The sequence below is a fragment of the Lipotes vexillifer genome, unplaced genomic scaffold (assembly GCF_000442215.2).
Source record: "Lipotes vexillifer unplaced genomic scaffold, Lipotes_vexillifer_v1.1 scaffold213, whole genome shotgun sequence".
Classification (NCBI taxonomy): domain Eukaryota; kingdom Metazoa; phylum Chordata; class Mammalia; order Artiodactyla; family Lipotidae; genus Lipotes; species Lipotes vexillifer.
In genome coordinates this window covers 1,346,123-1,367,738 of record NW_006780610.1, presented here as the reverse complement: position 1 = coordinate 1,367,738, position 21,616 = coordinate 1,346,123, and the positions used below count along the sequence as shown (strand labels likewise).

General features: G+C 41.1%; 1 protein-coding gene across 3 annotated transcripts; it reads left to right on the top strand.

Annotated features, from left to right (window-relative positions):
* Positions 1–527: 527 nt before the first annotated feature.
* On the top strand, positions 528–15,350 carry ZFP69 (ZFP69 zinc finger protein). Of its 3 annotated transcripts, none has more exons than XM_007453750.1 (6): positions 528–816; positions 1,970–2,432; positions 4,016–4,101; positions 9,774–9,900; positions 10,236–10,331; positions 13,933–15,279. In XM_007453750.1, the coding sequence occupies exons 2-6, from the start codon at positions 2,306–2,308 to the stop codon at positions 15,066–15,068; spliced, it is 1,572 nt and encodes a 523-aa protein (XP_007453812.1). In that variant the 5' UTR covers positions 528–816; positions 1,970–2,305; the 3' UTR covers positions 15,069–15,279. The 3 variants fall into 3 exon arrangements, with proteins under 3 accessions (XP_007453812.1, XP_007453813.1, XP_007453811.1); XM_007453751.1 differs by having other exon boundaries at positions 549–812; positions 2,275–2,432; positions 13,933–15,350; XM_007453749.1 differs by lacking the exon at positions 528–816 and having other exon boundaries at positions 2,043–2,432; positions 10,233–10,331; positions 13,933–15,289.
* The last annotated feature ends 6,266 nt before the right edge of the window (positions 15,351–21,616 follow it).

Below are 21,616 nucleotides of genomic sequence, written 5' to 3'. Positions count from 1 at the left end.
GTCCGCCTGGGTGGCCGCTGACCAGGGTCTGGCAGCCCTGGGGGCACGCGTGCCGTGCGGTAGTCCGGCAAAGTCCGGGTTCCGGGTTTTCCGGAGCGCCTGCCTCCCTGGAGAGGGCGGGGCCCTCGCGGCTCCCCGTGGGCGGAGCGGGCGGCCAGTCGTGCTGAGCCGCCGGAAGAAGGGCGGGCGCCGGGGTTTGTGGCTGCACCGCAGCATCTGGGGCCGCACCCCGAACCCGCCAGGGCCCGGGCGAGAGCGACCTGGGGCACGGGCAAAGGCCACGGCGCGCCGGGAGGGTGGAGGCGCCGGGATACCCGGGCTGCGGCCCAGGAGGCTGGGCGCCGGTGGGCCTGGCTGCTGCCACCGGGCCGGCATCAAAGCAGCGGCCGGCGAGCTGTATCCTCGCCCGTGTCTGCGGGAAGCCGGTTCTGGGCACCCCTCGCATTGCGGCCCCCAAAGCCCCGCTCCCGGGGGTGCGGCCGGGAAAGGATACCTTGGAGGGGCGGTGGGTTCATCTGGTGCCGCAGCACCCGCCCTAGGCCGCCTCTTGGGAATTTGGAAAAGATTCCCCGGTCCCGTCCGGAGGCCGATAGTCCTCTGAGCTTCCGAAGGAAGCCTGCGTGAACGTTGGGCGTTTTTAAAAGAATCATTGTGTTGGGTGGGGATGTGGTCTGTCTATAAAAGGCCGGGAAAGAACAAAATCCGTCACCCACGGCCCTTCTCTAAAGAGACACCCTCTGGAGCTGAAAGCCTCAAGAACGGGCTCTCTCACGCCCCCATCTCTAGTCCTGCCAGCGTCCAAGGCCGGTCTGGTGAGTAGGAAGCTAAGCTGCCTGTGTCTGCAAGTCTCTAAGTCCGAGGGAGGCACGTCTGGGAGCAGGGAGAAGGGGCATCTCGAAATGAAGCTTCTCTGTTTTTAACCATTTCATAAGATTCGAAAGTTTCCTCACTTTGGTAACAAGCCATTTAACTTTCTATTTAATCATGGTTAGGATATTTTCCACATGCTCCTATCCATAGGATGCAGCTCCTTTCTCTGCATCAGTCACAGCTGAAAACAAGAAGAAGCCAAACACCCTGCCCCACAAACTCCAAAAAGTTAGGCCAGCTTTCCAGGGAGCTAGGACTAGGACTGTTCTTGGGGCCGGGATACACTGGACCTGGTCGCTGTGGAGGCACATGTTGAGATGCCAGGGGTTTCGATGAGATGATGAATTTGGGCTGTTTCCAAATTTTGCTGCTACAAACAGTTATGCAATAGTCCTTATTATATTCAAAGTACTGTATTTCCTCCGTTTGAAGACATACCCCTCTCCCCCAGTTGAACATTTCTGAAAGCAGGATGTATCTTAACCCAGAGGTTAAGAGGACTTGCCAGCTGCTGGGCATCCACGTGGGTGGTGATGTGTCTGTCACTACTTGCCCATGTGAAAACACAGCTATGTGATTATTCCATCCGTTGAGATACTTGAAGTTTAAATCCAGATCTGTAATTGTTTTTAAAAAATAATTTTAAAAGGTAATGCTATGATTGCAACATTAAAGCAAAAGGTTTTAATAATGTCTATGAAGGCACTGTATTCCCAACATTGTTACAGCCCTATGAAGTGCATTTATTATCTGCATTTTCTAGATGATGACACTGAAGCTCAGAGAATTGAAGTGTCTTAGAGCTTTGAAGTGCAAGCGTCAGGATTCTAACCCAGGCTGTCTGGTTTCTAAACTTGCCCTCTTAACTCCCACGTCTGTATCCAGGCAGGAGATGCATGCAGCTTACAAGGAAGGAAGTCAAGGCAGGGACTGTGTATGTTTGTGTATCCTTGGTGTTTGTGTGTCACTGGCTGTTTATGAAAGTGTGTATAGAACTGGAAATTAAAGCTGCATCCAAAGCACCAATTGTACTTACTTCCACATTGATGCCACATCTTTGTTTTTGGATCTTTTGCAGTTTTAAATATATTTCTGCAAGTTCTGGAGTTCTAGCTGTATGATCAGTTTTCTGGATCCCTCCTCTCCTGCCTTTTGCTCCGCTAGAAGAATATGAAGAGGCATGTACTCAGACCTACTCAACCGGCCGCCTCCCAAGCAGGCAGTACTTAATTTCAGAAAGGAGTCACTTTTTCAGGGCTGTTAAAGCCACATTAGCCTCTAGGAGCCCCCAGGTTCTTGTGCCGCAGGGACAGGCCAAAGTCCTGAGGGCAGGAGATTGTGATCAGAGGAGGACCATACAACTGTGAGGCATCTCAGCAGAGGCTCTGGCAGTGTCCTCCCCAGAAGTGGACAAGGCCAGTTGGGTGGCATCATCATGCTACAGCAGCTCCTGATTACCCTGCCCACTGAGGCCAGCACCTGGGTGAAGTTGCACCATCCACAGAAGGCCAAGGAAGGGGCGCCCCTGTGGGAGGACGTGACCAAGATGTTTGAAGGACAAGGTGAGAGAGGCTGATGGAGGGAGGGGATGGAGGTAGAGGAAGGGGTCTCAGTTTGCTTGCAGAAAGATAGGTACACAGATCATTGAGGTGTCTCTAGGGGAGAAAATTGGAGGAAAGGAGGTCCTTGGGGCTCATGCTTATGGCTTTGGGGAAAGGGATAGCTGTGAGAGAAAATGTTGGGCTCTGGGCACTGGATCTTTGCGACACGTGTGCCATGCTGCTCCCATCTCGTGTCCTCGAATAAACACAGGACAGGAAGACAGAATTCAGGGTGTTCCCCACCAGCGGCTCCCAAGTGTGTAAGTGTGACTCACAGACATTGGGGTCAAAGGTTTCTACTTTCTTAAGCCCTCCAGTGGTTTTCCTACACAAGTTTCAGTCATTTTAACCCCAAACCAATATTTTTTTCTTTCTTTTCATCTCCTGCCAGGAAGAAGGAATGACATGCTTAGTTACTCTCATTTTACCTTGAAATATATGAGTTCAGTGGGAAACATAACCAAGATTACACAGTATTTGGTGGTTGGGTCAGAATAGATGGGTGGACAGAGGAATTTGTATGTCTCATGTGGTCTCTCTTTTTTTTTTTTTTTTTTTTGCGGTACGTGGGCCTCTCACTGCTGTGGCCTCTCCCGCTGCGGAGCACAGGCTCCAGACGCGCAGGCACAACGGCCATGGCTCACGGGCCCAGCCACTCCATGGCATGTGGGATCTTCCCGGACCGGGGCACGAACCCGTATCCCCTGCATCGGCAGGCGGACTCCCAACCACTGCGCCACCAGGGAAGCCCTCATGTGGTCTCTTAGTTCATACCTATAACACTTCAAATCCAGCTTGTATTTGTTATATTCTAACTGTCAGGCAGGGGACTTTGCTAAGCATCTTGATGGATGGAAAAATGAATAATGATCTCTAATGCTAATTATTAATTGATGGAGATAGACACATACTCAGATCAAAAGAATAGAAAGTAGCCTAAATACATTCTATGGTAAAATTCTTTTGGAAGACAAGAGACAGGAAACATTCTTCTGATTGTACTTATCAGAGAAAATTTCACAAAGCAGATAGCATTGAATTGGGCCTTAAAAGATGTCTAAGTTTTTTTTACGGAAGAATTGAGGAAAAGATACAAAAGTGGGTACCTTGAAGAGTGGTTCAGAGAATGGAGACTGTTCTAGTCTAAGGGTTAAGAATGTGGTCAGTGTATGTGTCCCACAGATAAAGGATGGTGGTTAGAGGAAACTAATGCTGGGAAAATGTGCTTCAGGCAGATTATAGAGTGCCTTGAAGTCCATGGGAGGTGTTTGTATTTTTCTTTCTTGTCGGGAACCTTTGAACAAAGGAGTGGCCTGGTAGGTCTGTGCTTTTGGACCAGCACTGGCCATTGGGAAGCATTAATGCCCAAAGCAATGCCCTGCAGATCCTCCTCATTAAGGAGGCTCCAGTCTGCTCTTGAGTTGCCCTGAATGTCCCTCCGTGAATGTTTTGAGAGGGGGGCCATATTCAGCAGATCTACAGGCAATTTTTCTATTTGGGGGGTTTGGGGAGATGCAAACTTTCTGGCTCTTTTCCTTCCTCAGCTCTGCTATCTCAGGATGCTGATGAGACCCAGGGAGAAAGTTTAAAGGATGAAGTGGCTCCCGGCGCCCGGACAACAGACTCCCAGGTGGGTTGAAGTTTCCTGTCACTTTCTTGACATGCTTTTTGGTTTTTAAGATTGTAACTTGCCCTTTTCTGGGGAGTTGGGGTATATTGAGGCTAACGAATTTCACCCAGGGAACTCAGTGCAAGTTAGTCTTTTACAGAAAACTGGGCTGCAGTGGCAGCAGTTTCCTTATTCATAGAAAACGCTTGTTTCTAACCAACATCTAGATCTAACGTTGTGCGGATTTTTGTAGAGAAAGTAAAATGAGTGATATAAATTCTAGCCCCTAAAAACTTGGGACCTAAGATAAACCTCAATTTAAAAAAAATAATTTATTTTTGGCTGCATTGGGTCTTTGTTGCTGCGTGCGTTCTTTCTCTAGTTGGGGCGAGCGGGGGCTACTCTTCGTTACAGTGTGTGGGCTTCTCATTGTGGTGGCTTCTCTTGTTGCGGAGCACGGGCGTTAGGCGCGTGGGCTTCAGTAGTTGTGGCTTGTGGGCTCAGTAGTGGTGGCTCGTGGGCTCTAGAGCGCAGGCTCAGTAGTTGTGGTGCACGGGCTTAGTTGCTCTGCGGCATGTAGGATCTTCCCGGACCAGGGATGGAACCCATGTCCCCTGCATTGGCAGGTGGATTCTTAACCACTGTGCCACCAGGGAAGTCCGATAAACCTCAACTTTTATGAGTATTTCATACTCAAAAACAAACAGTGAGAATAAAGTTTTGACATTTTTAGTGAGGTACATCTATCACTTCATGAGGTGGCCCTTAGAATAGTGTCTGGAGCAGAGGTCAAACTGCAGCCAAAGACGTGAGTAGAGAAGAAATGGTCAGGCCACAGAGCATACACGTTAGACAGGCTGGGCGGTTACAACAGGGTGTGGAAACGGTGTCCTTACCACCCGGTAGAAGCATAGGTGAAACAGAAGGAAAACTGTAGAATAAACGAGAAAGGAAGACTGTTAAAGAGGAGATGTTATTCGAGGACAGAAGAGTTCTAGGTGAGAACTTGGGTTCTGAAATTAGATGGTACAGGATTTGAACTCATCTCCTGTATTTACTTGCTTGGTGATTTTTTTTAGCTGTTTACAATCCCAGTTTCCTCTGTTAATTCAGATGCTAACACCTTTTAGGATTGAAATGTATTCCAGGGTTATTTCTGGTAATATTGAAGAAGTAATAATATTCTAATTATTTGAAGAGGTATCTTATATCTACATTCCACTTATCTGGAATTCTTACCACCTGACATTTGTCAAAAACTGGTGGGATTCTTAGCACTGGGATAAGATTAAATTTCTTAAAATTGAGTTGTAATTTACATATAGGAAAATACACTTAAGAGAGTACATAGTTCTATTTTGACATATGTATATACCATGTAACCAAATCAAGATATAGAGCATTTCCACCATCTCAGAATGTTCCCTTGTGCCCCTTTCCAATTAAAACTCTGTTTTACCCCCAGTAGAGAGTACATGGGATCTGTGCATTATTTCTTACAACTGCATGTAAATCTACAATAAAAATTATATAATAAATCTGTAATCTCAAAATAAAAAGTTTACTTTAAAAAATAATCTAAAAAAAAAGAATTTATATGCTGCAGTGGTTAGGTATAGTGCTCTACAAATGTCAGTTAGGTTAAGTTGGTTGATAGGTTGTTCAAATCTATATTCTTGATGACTTTTTGTCTACTTGTTCCATCATTTACTGAGAGGAGTGTTAAAATCTCTAATTATTATGGTTTCATCTATATCTCCCTTTAGTTCTGTCAACTCTGCTTTATTTATTTTGAATTCTGTTATCAGGTGCATAAACACATAGGATTGTTGTCTTCTTGATGGACTGACCATTTATCATTACGAAATGTCTCTTCTTTATGCCTCGTAATATTCTTTTTCCTAAGCCCACTTTGTCTGATTTAACATAGCTCCTCCAGTGTTTTTAGTTATTGTTGGTATAGGATAGCTTTTTCTCATTCTTTTACTATCTTTTTAAAATTTTATTTATTTATTTATTTTTGGCTGCATTGGGTCTTTGTTGCTGCGCCCAGGCTTTCTCTAGTTGTGGCGAGTGGGGGCTACTCTTCATTGTAGTGCGCAGGCTTCTCATCGTGGTGGCTTCTCTTGTTCTGGAGCATGGGCTCTAGGGTGCGCGGGCTTCAGTAGTTGTGGCATGCGGGCTCAGTAGTTGTGGTTCTTGGGCTCTAGAGTGCAGGCTCAGTAGTTGTGGCGCACGGGCTTAGTTGCTCTGTGGCATGTGGGATCTTCCCAGACCAGGGATCAAACCCGTGTCCCCTGCATTGGCAGGCGGATTCTTAACCACTGCGCCACCAGGGAAGTCCCTCATTTTTTACTTTTAACTTATTTGTGCCTTTATATTTAAAGTGTGACCTTCTTAAATATAGCTAGGTTGTGCTTGCTTAGTACATTTACAGTTACATAATCATTGATGTGGTGGGATTTAAGTGTATATTCTTGTTCTTTGTTTGCTGTTTGTCAAATCTATTCTTTTGTTTCTTTGTTCCTCTCCTGCCTTCTTTTGGATTGTGCAGTTTTTTTAGTATTCTGTTTTATGTCCTCTAATGACTTTTTTAGCTGTACTTCTTTCATTTGTTTTTAGTGGTTGCTCTAGCTATTACAATATGCATTTTTCATATGTCACAGTTGAATTACTACTATACTGTTTCACATATAATTTGAAAGCCTTATTTTCCCATTTACTCTTCCCATTCTTTGTGTATTGTCATCATGCTTTTCACTTTACATCTTATACACCCCATAATACATTGTTCTTATTTTTGCTTTTAACAGTAAATTGTCTTATAAGAAATTAAGAAAAGGAAAAACAATGAGCCTTTCATCTCTGCACACATTTACCAATTCAAGCACTTTTTATTCCGTCCTTTAGTTCCAAGTTTTTTTTTTGAACTTTTGAATTTTATTTTATTTATTTTTTATGCAGCAGGTTCTTATTAGTTGTCTATTTTATACATATTAGTGTATATATGTCAATCAGTATCTCCCAATTCATCCCACCACCAAGTTCCAAGTTTCTAACTGACATTATTTCCCTTCAGCCTAAAGAATGTCATTTAGCATTTCCTGTAGTGGGGGTGTTCTGATGATGAATTCTCACAGCTTTGGTGATCTAAAAATGTCTTTATATGGTCTTCCTATTTGAGAATCTTTTACTGAATATAGAATTCTAGGGTGACTGTTTTTTCTTTTAAGCACTTTTAAGATGTTCCATGATTTTGTGACTTGTATTGTTTCAGATGAGAAGTCAGCTATTATTCTTATTCTTTCCCCAGATGTGACATGTCTTTCTGTTTGTTCCTTTGTTTTATACAAACTTTTCTTGTATTTTTTGTTCCTCCTTTCCTACCTTTTTTCCACTACTTTTATGTTCTTCCCTTTTATCTTTGCTCTTCAGCAGTTTTAATGATGTACATAGACATGATATTCTCTGAATTTTCCCCCCCCATGGAGGGTTTGCTGGCTTTTGGATTTGTGGCTTGAAGTTTTACTCAAATTTGGAAATTTTTCAGCCTTTATTTCTTCAAATATTTTTTTCTGCTCATTCTCTCTTCTCCTTCTTAGATTCTAATTACATGTATATTAGACTACTCGATATTATCCCAGGTTTTTTTGTTTTTTTTGTTTTTCTTTTTCTCTCTTGCTACTTCCATTTGAATACTATCTGTTGACCTGTGTTAAGTTTCACTGATTTTGTCTTCATCAGGGTCCATCTGTTGTTAAGCCCATCCAGTGGATTTTTCAGATATTGTATTTTTCACTTGTAGAATTGTCTTTTAGTTCCTTTTTAGCATTTCTCTCTCCTCAGTTAACCCCACATTTTCACCTATTCTATCCATATTTTATTGTAAATTCTTCAACATATATTTTATTTTTTTAATAAATTTATTTATTTATTTTTGGCTGCATTGGGTCTTCATTGCTGTGTGCAGGCTTTCTCTAGTTGTGGGGAGTGGAGGCTACTCTTCCTTGCGGTGTGCAGGCTTCTCATTGTGGTGGCTTCTCTTGTTGTGGAGCACGGGCTCTAGGGCGCACAGGTTTCAGTAGTTGTGGTGCACGGGGCTTAGTTGCTCTGCAGCATGTGGGATCTTCCTGGACCAGGGCTCGAACACGTGTCCCCTGACTTGGCAGGCAGGTTCTTAACCACTGTGCCACCAGGGAAGCCCTCTTCAACATATATTTTAATAATTTCTTTAAACTTCTTTTCTGCTAATTCCAATGACTTGGTTACCTAGGTGTTTGCTTATGTTTTTATTTTCTTGATTATGGGTCAGATATTCCTCCTTCTTTGTATGTCTAATAATTTTTTATTGTAGTTCAGATATTGTGTATAAAAGAATGGTGGAGGATGAAATATGCGTAGATAGGTCCATTTCTCCGTCAGCCTGGAAGGACGTTGGTGTTGAGGTGAATAACTACCATGGTTCCCAGTTCTTTGACAAAACCTCAGATGCATGGCCTCCTAGCCAAGCATCTGCTATTTCATACTGTTAGAGCATTCATTGTATCCCTGGGGGTTGCAGCTTTCTACAGGATTGCTTTGGCTGAACCAAGAAAGAAGACATATGCAGATTTCTACAGAAATTGTGGTTCCATGAAAAATTTGAGGCAATGAGGAAGGCTGGTATCTTTCAGAGTGCAAAGTGATTTTAGAATGTAAAGAATTTCTTTGGGTTGAGTTGCATGAAGTTTGTCACTGACCTGTGTTCCTGAACTATGAAACATGAATATCTGGGCCAAGGAATAATTTCTCTTGTTAAATAAACAATTAACAAATAAAGGTATATATGGATAGATAGATACATAGATATAGTCTGTTTATTTTTGTTTGTTCCATTTATTTACAGAAGACTCTAAGCCTTTTCCTCTGACTGGTGGCTAAGGTGAGGGACTGATTATTCATATTTTTCCTAGAGCTGTGGCTGGGCTCTGGCTGAGATACACTTTAATTCAATTGAGTTCACTTCTGATTAACCCAACTACCAGTGCCCCATGCCACCACTGCTGAGGGGCTGATCCTTTTTACCTCTTCAGTATTTGAGATAGGGAGGGGTTAGACCACAGTTCCAGACAGTTTTGTTCATCTCCAGCAGGGCCCCAGAATTTCAACTCAGCAGGGATGCACTGGTCTTTGTGACAATAAGTGCTAAAAGCCTCTCTCTTCCCTCCCTCAGCCCCTCTGATCTCATCTCCTTGCATTCCCTTTCACTAGCCCACCTCCAGCAATGCTGGCTACTCTCCTGTTCCTCAGACAAGCCAAGGACACACTCACCTCAGGTCCTTTGTCCTCATCTGGAAGGCTCTCCCCTCAGATTTCCACGTGGCTTTTCCTCACTTTTCCTCATGTCTCTGTTCAAATATCACCCTTTTAGGAAGGCCTTCCCCAGCCACCCTACGTGAAAGATCCTCCCCATCCACATTGTGGCTCTCCCTGTTCCCCTTATCCTGCTTACTTTTTTTCTAAGACATATATGACCATCTGTCCTTCTGTATGTTTAATTATTTATGGTAGTCTCCGAGAATCACCAAAGAGATCCAGAGGAGGCTCCCAGTAAAACTAGTTTAGAATCTCTCAGAATTTAGAATACTGTAAGAACATCTTGGATCTTGATGGAGGTGGTCTCAGACTGAAAAGGAATATATTTGATATCCTAGGAACTGTTGACCTTCAAGGACATATCTGTGGACTTCACCCAGGAGGAGTGGGGGCAGCTGGCCCCTGCTCACCGGAATCTGTACCGGGAGGTGATGCTGGAGAACTATGGGAACCTGGTCTCAGTGGGTAAGCATGGGTTACACATACGTCCAGAAACCTGCCCATTACAGGACAGGCACTATTCCTAAATTATTAAATGGTGTAGATTCCCTGGGGCCTGGCCTTGGGTTCTGTGTTGGAGATAGATGTCTCATTCCTTTGAAAATCAAGCCAGAGCATACCTGAATCTCCTCCCTTGGGGGAACAGTTTTACTTTGTAGAGTGAGAACAGAAAAAAAATGCTGTGGTGCCCCTTTCTGTTTTCAGAGACCCTAAATACCAGAGAATTGGAACTACGTTCCAGGGATGGTTCTTAGACCTCAGCATAAATATTTATACCCTTGTTTTCACTCCATAAGTAGGATGTCAACTTTCCAAACCTAGTGTGATTTCCCAGTTGGAGAAAGGAGAAGCGCCATGGATGACAGAGAAAGAAGGCCCAGGAGATCCCAGTTCAGGTGAGACCAAGGCAGATGGTTCCTTTCAATATGTAGGCCAGAGTGCCCAGCATCTTCCCAGGCTGCGGGAAGGCTGAGAGGGTGGACAGGCATGCACTGAACCCGATTTTACCCCTCCCTTTGCACCCCTTTCCTTCACCTAACCTTGCAAAAGTCTCTGAAGTTGGAGGGAAAAGAAGTCTTCTCTTCATTAAGGTTAAATTTGATTTTCCTTCTTTCTTCAGTATCCTAAAGTCTGCCAATCGAAAGCTCCTTTTCCTAAGCAGTCAGATGTACGTGGTCTCTCCTCAAAGAAAACAGATCTCTTTTCAGGACTCTCACTGCATTCTACAAATCTTTAATCTTCTCTCTTGAATTCTATTTCTACTTTTCACCAATTTTTCAGTTTACAATCCTAGCTTTGATTCTCACTCTCCCTTTAACTCAAGTATCTTTATTTATTGTAATAACTATTTTATGGCAAGTCCTGCAAGAGAAATTACCACAGGATTCCTTCTCATCAAATCCAATGGTTTTTAACAATCTCCTTAAACTTTGCTTTTATTATTAAATATTTTAGATATTCAGAAAGGCATAGAGAACATTATAATAAATTTCTATGTAACTTCCACCTAGATTAAGAAATAAAACAGAGTTTAAGCCCCGCTATTCCCCCACTACCTTTTGAAACAACCAACTCTTCTGAGTTTAAATATTTTCATTTGTATATGTATCTTCATACTTGTATTGCATGTGTATATCCCCAAGCAATATATAATGCTGTTTTGCATGTTCTTATTCTTTAAATAAATGGTATATATACTTTTCCACTTGCTTTTCTCATTCAACACCGTTGATATTTATCCATATTGTTCTGGTTCATTCATTTCTGTTGAATTAATAAAGCACAATTTATCTATTTTCCTGTTGATAGACATTTGTACTGTTTCTAAATTTGGGGATTACAAAGATACTGGAGTAAAACTTTGTGTAAAACTTCTCATGTTTCTCTGAGATATTTGATAGAAGCAGACTTGTTGGGTCACCTTCATTTTGCTAGGTTTTACAGAATTGTTCTTCAAACTAGTTGCACCAATTAGTACTCCTATCAGCAGGTTTTGAGAGGTTCCAGAACTCAGCATCTTGGTGAACACTTGGCACTGTCAAAGTTTCACATTTTTATAAATTCAGTGGGTGAATATCTTGTTGGTTTTTTTCATTTTCCTGATTACTAATAAGAGGGAGCATATTTTTCATGTTTATTAGCCATCTATCCAGGATTCCTTTTCTGTAAATTACTTATTTATATCCTTTGTGAATTTTTATATTATCTTTTTTCCTTATTGATTTATAGAATAAATATATAATTTTATATCTTTAAGATTTTGATTTTCATACTTAGGTTAAATCTGAATTTATTTTATATGTAGTATGAGGTGAGGCTCTAGTTTAACTTATTACATGTGGATAATCAGTCCAAGAACCAATTATTGAATAGTTAATGCCCCTCTGTCACCTGCCAAGTTTCTAATGCCAGGCTGTCTTAATTACTGTGTTTCATAGTGAGACTTAATATCTTGTTCTTCAAACTTGTCCTGGCTGTTGTTAGCCCCTTGCTTTTCCATATGAATTATATAATGAGTGCATCAATTACACACACACACACACACACACACACACACACACACACACACAAATACTCTGGTGGTATTTTGATTGGAATAGAATTGAATTTATAGATCAATTTGGGAGGGAATTGATATTATGATATTGAGTCCTACTGTCCAGGAATGTGGTATATTGCTCCACTTACTGATATTCCCTAATTTTTTTAAGTAAAGGATTTTCCCCCATAAAAGTCTTGTAAACAGGGCTTCCCTGGTGGCGCAGTGGTTGAGAGTCCGCCTGCCAATGCAGGGCACACGGGTTCGTGCCCCGGTCCGGGAAGATCCCACATGCCGCGGAGTGGCTGGGTCCGTGAGCCATGGCCGCTGAGCCTGCGCACCCGGAGCCTGTGCTCCGCAACGGGAGAAGCCACAACAGTGAGAGGCCCGCGTACCGCAAAAAAAAAAAAAAAAAAAAGTCTTGCACACATTGCACATCTTTTGTCAGATTCATCCTGAAGAACTTATATTTTATTGCTATTTTATTTTATTTTTTTGGCCACCCTGCATAGCTCGTGGGATCTTAGTTCCCCAACCAGGGATTGAACCCAGGCCCTTGGCAGTGAGAGCACGGAGTCCTAACCACTGGACTACCAGGGAATTCCCTGCTATTTTAAATGGTATAAATTTTTTCAATTATGTTTTCTCTTTTTTGCTAGTGTGTAATAACATAACCGGTTTTGATCTTCTAGCCAGCCACCTTGTTTCACTCTTATTAATTCCAATAATTTGTACATTCTCCTGGGTTTTCTCTTTTTCAACTTAAAATAAGGAAAATAATAATAATAGCTACCATGAATGTTCTTTCCCTGCCTCTGGATGAAATCTCAGAGAGGTCCCATAGGTGGTCCAGTCCCTTTAAATAATAAGAACAGTCTGATTTTAGTGAAATGTGTAATTCAGTATAATCATAAAAACTCCCAACTTCAAAGTTATATCTTCTCTCCTCCCCTAGCTTGGGCCTGCTTCAGCTTGGATACCGAATTGGGAAGGGGTCATAGATGGCCTGTTCTCTCTTCCCCTATCTTCTTCTTCTCCTCTTCCTTCTCCCTGATCCAGGACGAGAATCAGGGGCCTGCAGAACATGGACTTTATTTTTGCCTCTATTCATTTAGAATTTGGAATTTGGAAGTACCAGTGATCCTTCTGTGTTAACCAAAATTCCTACAAGAAGTTATACTTTTCAGGAATATGGAACTTTCAGTTGAAATATTAGTAATGGTGCAATAAATTATTTTAAAAAACAGCCAGAATTTTAAATATCCTTTAAAGAAAGGATATTTTCATAGAACATAGCAATAGTAGCAACATAGCAGTCTGGGTTTCTTACAAGTGTCCTTTGTATAATTAACACTTCCCGGGACAGATTAATAACTACAGGAAGCAGAAAAATATGTAAATATTAATATAAGCTTCAGTAAAAGACAGCTTGACATTCTTGTGAATGTCCTTAGTTCAGATTTTTTTGTTTGTTTGTTTTTTGGCCACACCGTGCAGCTTGTGGGATCTTAGCTCCCTGACCAGGTAGCCCTCGGCAGTAAAAGCGCAGAGTCCTAACCACTGGACCACCAGGGAATTCCCTCAAACCTTATTTTTGAACTAGCTGGGGTGGGAAGAGGGAAATCTTTTTATCTTTCTGAGAATGTTTTCCAAAAGTAGTTATCAATTAAAAAGACACTGTTAAGACATAGCCCTGAAATTTCGTTATTTAGTGTTAATAGAAAAAAGAGGACTAAAATATTCAAATTTTTACCCTGTATATAAAGTCACACTTTTACCTGGTTCATTGTTTCTTAATTTCCCATTACCTTTCCAGACTGCCTAACCATATTTAAATATACTCAAAACTTCATGTACTTTATATGTATCGTTATCTAAATCTCTAGTCCATACCCAGTATAATAATTGATTTTTTGAAGCATAATGAATATGAGTTATTTGCATTTTTTCCATTTCAGACTTGAAGAGTAAAACAGAAACAGCTGCGTCAACTGCAAAGAATGACATTCTACAGGAACAGTTCTATCATGGCATGATGATGAAAAGGTTCATGAGGGATGATGTCATTTTTTCCACATTGAGAAAAGTCTCAGAATATGATCATGAGTTAGAAAGCCACCAGGATAGCCATGGAAGAGACGTGAGACAAACCATCTTGACCCATAAGAAGAGAGGCCAAGAAACTTACAAATTTGGCAAAAATATTGTGAGTTCAAATGTTGTTATAGAACAGAGGCACCATAAATGTGACACACCTAGAAAGAGAAACAAATACAAATCAGATTTGATTAATCATCCATCAAGTTACATAAGAACAAAAACCTACGAATGTAATATATGTGAAAAAGTCTTCAAACAACCCATTCACCTTACCGAACACATGAGAATTCATACTGGTGAGAAACCTTTCAGATGTAAGGAATGCGGAAGGGCCTTTAGTCAAAGTGCATCCCTTACCACACACCAAAGAATCCATACTGGTGAGAAACCCTTTGAATGTGAAGAATGTGGCAAAGCCTTCAGACATCGCTCATCTCTTAATCAACATCATAGAACTCACACTGGTGAGAAACCCTATGTATGTGATAAATGTCAGAAAGCTTTCAGCCAGAACATTAGCTTGATCCAACATTTGAGAACTCATTCTGGAGAGAAACCCTTTACATGCAATGAATGTGGGAAAACCTTTAGACAGATTAGACACCTTAGTGAACATATAAGAATTCATACTGGGGAGAAGCCCTATGCATGCACCACATGTTGTAAAACCTTTAGTCATAGAGCTTATCTAACACATCACCAGAGAATCCATACTGGAGAGAGACCCTACAAATGTAAGGAATGTGGGAAAGCCTTTAGGCAAAGGATACACCTTAGCAACCATAAAACTGTTCATACAGGAGTGAAAGCGTATGAATGCAACCGCTGTGGAAAAGCCTACAGGCATGATTCATCCTTTAAGAAACATCAGAGGCATCACACAGGAGAAAAACCTTATGAATGTAATGAATGTGGAAAAGCCTTCAGCTATAATTCATCACTTACTCGACACCATGAAATACACAGGAGAAATGCCTTCCAGAATAATGCCTAAAAACAGATTATTCAACATGAACAAAAGCCAGGTCTAAATCAGTGATTCTGTGCTTCGAATTTCAGGACTCTAAATTGGAGGAATTGACATAATGATGCCAACTTCTAATTTTGCCCATTCCATAAATAAACATTACACTGATAAGTACTGTCTACTAATATCTCCACACAAAGTCCTTAATCAAGAATAAAAGATGGCCCTTCAAGTTAAATTCAACAATATAGAAAATTCACTTATTACTTTTATGATTTCATGGTAGATTAATAAATTATTCATCATGGGCATTCACTGATTTACAGACCAGCATTTGGGAACTACTGTTTAAAACATCACCACCCCTATATTTTTTTAATTAAAAAAAATTTTTTTTAATGGGGAAAACTTTCACATGGTATAAACTTCAAAAGGTACAGTCAGTTGTATAAGTGAAAAGACTTCTTCCTCCATCCCCCATCACAAAATTCTACCAGAGGCAACCATTTTTTATAACTAAGTTTTTTGTACACCCTTCCAGAGATCTTTCTGTTTAAATCCAAGAGAATACATATATACATTTTTAACTTTTTAAGCATAAATGGCAGCCCCCCATACAAACACATATTACTTTTATTACTTCACTGTATATCATGGAGGTCACTCCATATCAGTAAACAAAGTGCCTCCACATTTTTTTTTTTTTTTTTTTGAGATCAGGTCCGGACGTGCAGGCTCAGCAGCCATGGCTCACGGGCCCAGCCGCTCCGTGGCATGTGGGATCCTCCCGGACCGGGGCACGACCCCGTGTGCCCTGCATCAGCAGGCGGACTCTCAACCACTGCACCACCAGGGAAGCCCCTCATTCTTTTTTTATAGCTGATAGTATTCCATGGTTTGAATGTACTTTAGCCACTTCACTATAGATGGATTTTTGAATTTCCAATCTTTTATTTATATGATGTTGCAATGAATAGTCATGCATTTTTATTTCTCACAATGTAAGTACATGCATAGGGTAAATTCCTAGAACAGGAATTTCTGTGCTAAAGGGTATGCACCTTTGTATGATGGATACTGCCAAATTGACCTTCATAGAGGTTGGATCAATTTATTTTCCCACCAGCAAGATACAGAACTGTGGGAACCATATCTGGTGCTGAAGCATCTCCTGAGCCAACAGCCCCATCATCCATTAAAGAAGTATCAGCTTCTCTCAATAACATAGCCTAGAAGTACCAGCCGAGCTGCATCCCCATGAAGAGCGGACCCCCAAGAAGGGCGGTACTTGCCATCCCTGGAGCCAGAGAGAAATCTGCATGTTATCAAACAGCAGCCAGACCCACCAAAGTCTCAGCTGGAGAAGGAGAAGACATCTCTCCACCAACTGTTACAGCCCCTGACTTCTGAGTCTGGAACTGTCTGATGAATTAGAGTTCCTTTAAAGAGACTGACCCACCTGCCTTAGCAAGTATAATCTTGGCTGCAACCCCTTTGGAACGGAGGAAAACTGACAATGGAGTCCGGGTACTTATTATAGCAGGATATACCACAGCTGATCAACTGACCATACGTAGCATTTTACAGGGTGGCTATGTTAGCGAGTTACAGTTCACATGTGGAAGGAGACAGAAACGAGGTAGGACATGACTTTCTAATTAATAAACATTAAATAATGAAGAGAGCATTAATTAATTAGTTGACATTGCTTATTATGTGTGAAAGCTGAGTGCCAAGGTCAGGACCACAGTAATTTTGTACATGTTCATTTTTCATTCTGGTAAAGTTTTATTAAAGTTTTAGTGATTCTGTGAAATGTTGATGGATTTCCCCTCATCTTCATGCCCACAGCCACTACTCAGTTATAAACCAAAGCCTGGCACTTAAGATCCTTCATCACATCTAGTCCTACCTTACAGCTTCCTCTTCCATTTACTTATCTCCTTCCCATATGGGCTCTGACTACACTCAAATATATTAGTTGAGAATCTTTAAGTTACAAGTAACAGAAATCAACTGAGGTTAGTTAAGTCTCAAAGAGAGGTGTTAATAGAGGGATATTGGGGTATCTCATGGAATTCAGGGCAGCGATACATTGTAACAGTGGACTGAGACCAGGATCTGAAATGCTTTGGAAAACCCGAGCAGTTTTCTCTCCATCTCCGACCTCTGCTTCTTGTGTTTTCTTCATTCTGGCTTTTCTTTTTTGTTTTCAACACCTCATTGCAAATCACGGTTACCATCAGCTTTAGATTTTACATAGATTCAGTTTCCATCACTCAGAGAAAAACTGTCTTCTCTTTCTCACTTCTTATCTCAAAATCATGGGGAAGCTCTCTTACTGGCCCAGCTAGGTCAGGTGCCCACCGCTAAACAAGTCAACTGTAAGCAGAGATCTCAGCTTCTGTGGGAACCATGTGGATGGTGTGGTGGTGAATGGGCTGGGGTGGGGGGTGGGCTGGAGGGGCAGGAGAGCAGAAGAAAGGGTTACTGTTCATAGCATTCCAGATCCTACTCACTCTTCAGTGCTGGCTCATCAGATCAGAACTTTAGAACTGGAAAGGATCTAGGAACTCACCTAATTGAAACTTCTCTCTTTATAGATGAAGAAATGGAGACTCCCCTTCTTTAATTACTCACATCTTTTCACCTAAGTCATATTTTTGAGCATTTTTTCCTCTAAGTTTGTTAGCCTGGCTTTCCAAACACTTGCCTTTAATGGCTGAACATAGCTGCTTTTCGCCATTGTAAGAGTTTTACTTCTCAGATCTATTGCCCCAAGGAGGTCTTTCATAAATTATGCTTCAGAGCCTACCCACTGGTTTTGCCTTTTATCAGTGCTTATTCATTCATTTGATTTATCCCACAGGCACTTCTCCTTCTGTTGGTTATGTGAATGTTCTTCCCCAGAACTGTGTCCTTAGGCATAATTCTCTTCTCAAGCTAGACATTTTGTCTGATCTTGTTAACATCCCAGCGCCTCTTACATCTACATCTGTATCTTAAAAATCTCTTCTGAGTTCCAGGAGAAAACATTATGTTCAATATCCCACTGGATATCTCCACGTGTGTAACTCATAGTCACCTCAAAGTGTGTCCAAAACTCAACTCAATTTTTTCAATAAAATCTGTATTCCTTAATCCAGGAAGTGGTATCACCACTCATCCAATTCTCCAGTTTAAACTTCTCCCTCTCATCCATCACCTTTCCCAATCAGTCACCAGGTCCTATACATTCTGTTTAGGATTTCTTCAGTTTATATCCTCTGCTCTATTCCCATTGTCAGTACTTTTTCTTTTTTTAATTGATCATGTATGTGTGAGACAATTTCTGACTTTCTATTCTACTCCATTCATTTATTTATCTACCTTGATGCCAATACTACACTCTCTTGATTACTGTAGCTTTTTTTTTTTTTAATTAATTAATTTATTTATTTTTGGCTGTGTTGGGTCTTCATGTCTGTGCGAGGGCTTTCTCTAGTTGCGGCAAGTGGGGGCCACTCTTCATCACGGTGCGCTGGCCTCTCACTATCAGGGCCTCTCTTGTTGTGGAGCACAGGCTCCAGACGCACAGGCTCAGTAGTTGTGGCTCACGGGCTTAGTTGCTCCACGGCATGTGGGATCTTCCCATACCAGGGCTTGAACAGGTGTCCCCTGCATTGGCAGGCAGATTCTCAACCACTGTGCCACCAGAGAAGTCCCCACTGTCAGTACTTTAATCAGGCTCTTAGCATTTCCTAACTGCTTAAATAGATTCCTAAATATTTTTTCTATATCTAATCTGGACTCATCTCTGTATCGTCCCCACTGCTGCTAGAGTGGTCGCACTAAAACATATAACTAATCAAATTATTGCTTGAAATCCCTCAATGGTTTCTTATAACTTGAAGCTAAATGTCAGATTCCTTAATAGAATACTTGGTATAAAGCACTGCCTATTTTTCTAGTAGTGGCTCCCAAATTTCCCCCCAAGCGTACTTCTCTCCAGCCATAAACATCTTATGGTCCTCCAAATATTCCATGCTATTTCATGGTGTCTGGTGATCAACTATGCTATTTTTTCCTCCTTCTGCCTAACTTCTTTGTTAGCTCCTACTCATCCTCCCAGATTTAATTTGTGTCACATCTTCAGGGAATACTACGCAAAATCTATGAAGTTTCGCATGAACAATTGAAGTCTTGGCTGAATTTACTAAATAAATATCTAGGCCTTATCCTACAGGATTTTTGACTAGATAGTGATAGCAAGGGATTTTAATTTTATAAAATTACTCTGGAATCACTATGGAGGACCATGGCTCAACATGAAGCAATAGCCAGGGCTATTCAACTTTGATTTGCTTCACACTGTTGCTTGCTACACTTCCTTCTTTGCTTACCCTTGCTACCATGGGTTTGCACCTAAAAAAAAAAAAAAAAAAAAAAAAAAAAAAAAAAAAAAAAAAAAAAAAAAAAAAAAAAAAAAAAAAAAAAAAAAAAAAAAAAAAAAAAAAAAAAAAAAAAAAAAAAAAAAAAAAAAAAAAATCACCAAATCCTTGCCTCAGGCTCTGTTTTCTTGAAGACTCTGGTTAAGACAAGCACACAGCCCCAGTTTGAGTAATCAGGGCCAACTGGACAATTTCTGGACTTATCTTTGAGGTATTAGGGGATGGACTTCCTTTTTTTCCACTGGACACAAATCTGGAAGACTGTGGCCCTGGAAGCTACTGGCAGTGGAAGAGGAGGAAGGCTGCCTATAAATGCAAAAACACAGAGGAAATAGATCCAAGAAATGGAGAGAGAAAACTCAGTTCTGGTCTCACTGTTTGACATCTGGATCAAGCCTCACCTGAAGCTAGAGCTCCTGGGTTTTCAAACTGATAAATGAATAAACCCTAATTGATTCAAGAGTTCAAATGTCCTACATCTGAGGCTGCCTGTTTTAGCAGAAGCATGGCCCAGTCTTACATCCTTAACTCATTCCCAGCTCCCCCAACTTCCTAGCTTAGGGCTACCTTTTCTGGCTTTCTCCAACTAAGCAATGCCCTTTTCAATTACCAGAAACTGGTGTTTGGCTACAGAGAGGCTGACCTTAATACTGGGAAGAGAAGATTCTCAAATACAGAATATTGTCAGTGAGTTTCTCTTAAGCATATAAAAATTATGTCAATAATTGTTCTAACACCTGTAAGGAACACAAACTTGAGCAAGATAAATTCCCGGCCCTTAGGTCTGATGCTCAAGAGCAGCACCGTCCAAGAGAAATATAATGTGAGCCACAACACAAATGCGAACCACATAAATAATTTTAAAATGTCTACCAACCACATTAATACAATAAAAAGCAGTAAGTAAAATTGATTTTTAAAATATATTCCATTTGATACAATATATCCAAATATTACTATTTCAACATGTAATCAATATAAAAGTTATTAGTGAGTTAACTTCTTTTTTTTCCAAATCTTCAAAATACAATATTTTATAGTTACAGCAGATGTCATTTTGGACTAGTCACATTTCAAATGCTTAAGAGCCACACGTACCTAGTGGCTACTGTGTTGGACAGTGAAGCTCTCGAGAGCATTCATATAGATAAACACTTACTTTTATCATATAAACACTTCAATGGAAGACTGTAATCAGTGGGATTTAGAGGTACAAATTCTACCCTCTGAAAGAGTAAGGAAAGTAAGATGGAAAGAGGAAAACAGACAGTTTGTGTCTAACAGTATTTCCCTTATTACAGATATCCCTGGAGGTGGAGGAACTAAATCAAAGGCTTTTGTAGACAGGTGGACCTTAAATGCCCCTACTTCTTATGATAGCCTTTTGGGGAAAGGGTAACATTTTCTGAAATTTGAGAATGGAAAGCTTTGGGGAACATCGTCCTGCTATCTTGGAAATTTCTTTTCCCCACAGCATGATCATTTCTGAATCGCTTCTGCTTCACTCCACCAATCAGCATTGCCCCCTCAAACTCTGTTTGAAGATAACAGGTCCATGTGTGAGAGGGTTGAGGAGAGGCTTTCGTGCATTGGGAATTGCATCCTGGTGAAGGAAAGTTATACTTGGGAGGAGGCAGAAACCTCCAGCCTCAATACAGCAATGCTCACCCATATTTAACTTGATGTGTAAGATTCCCCTCAACTTTCATATTTCCAAGAAAGGTTTTCCTACACAACCACAAAATCATTTTCACACTCAGGATATTGATAATTGATTGATACTATTATCTAATATATGTCGCATTTAAATTCCCCCAACTGACCCAAAATCTCCTTTGTAGTTTTCTTTTTTATTTAACTTTTTTTTTTTTTTTTGGCCGTGCTGCGCTGCTTGCAGAATCTTAGTTCCCTGACCAGCAATTGAACCCAGGCGAGGGCAGTGAAACCACTGGACCACCAGGGAACTCCCAACATTTTTGTATTATTTTAAAAGAAATCGGGGAATTCCCTGGCAGTGCCGTATTTAGGACTCGCTTTCACTGCTGGTGCTGGGGTTCAATCCCTGGTGGGGGAACTAAGATCCGCAAGCTGCGAGGCCCCAAAATAAGTAAGTAAATAGATAAATAAATAAATAAATAAAATCTT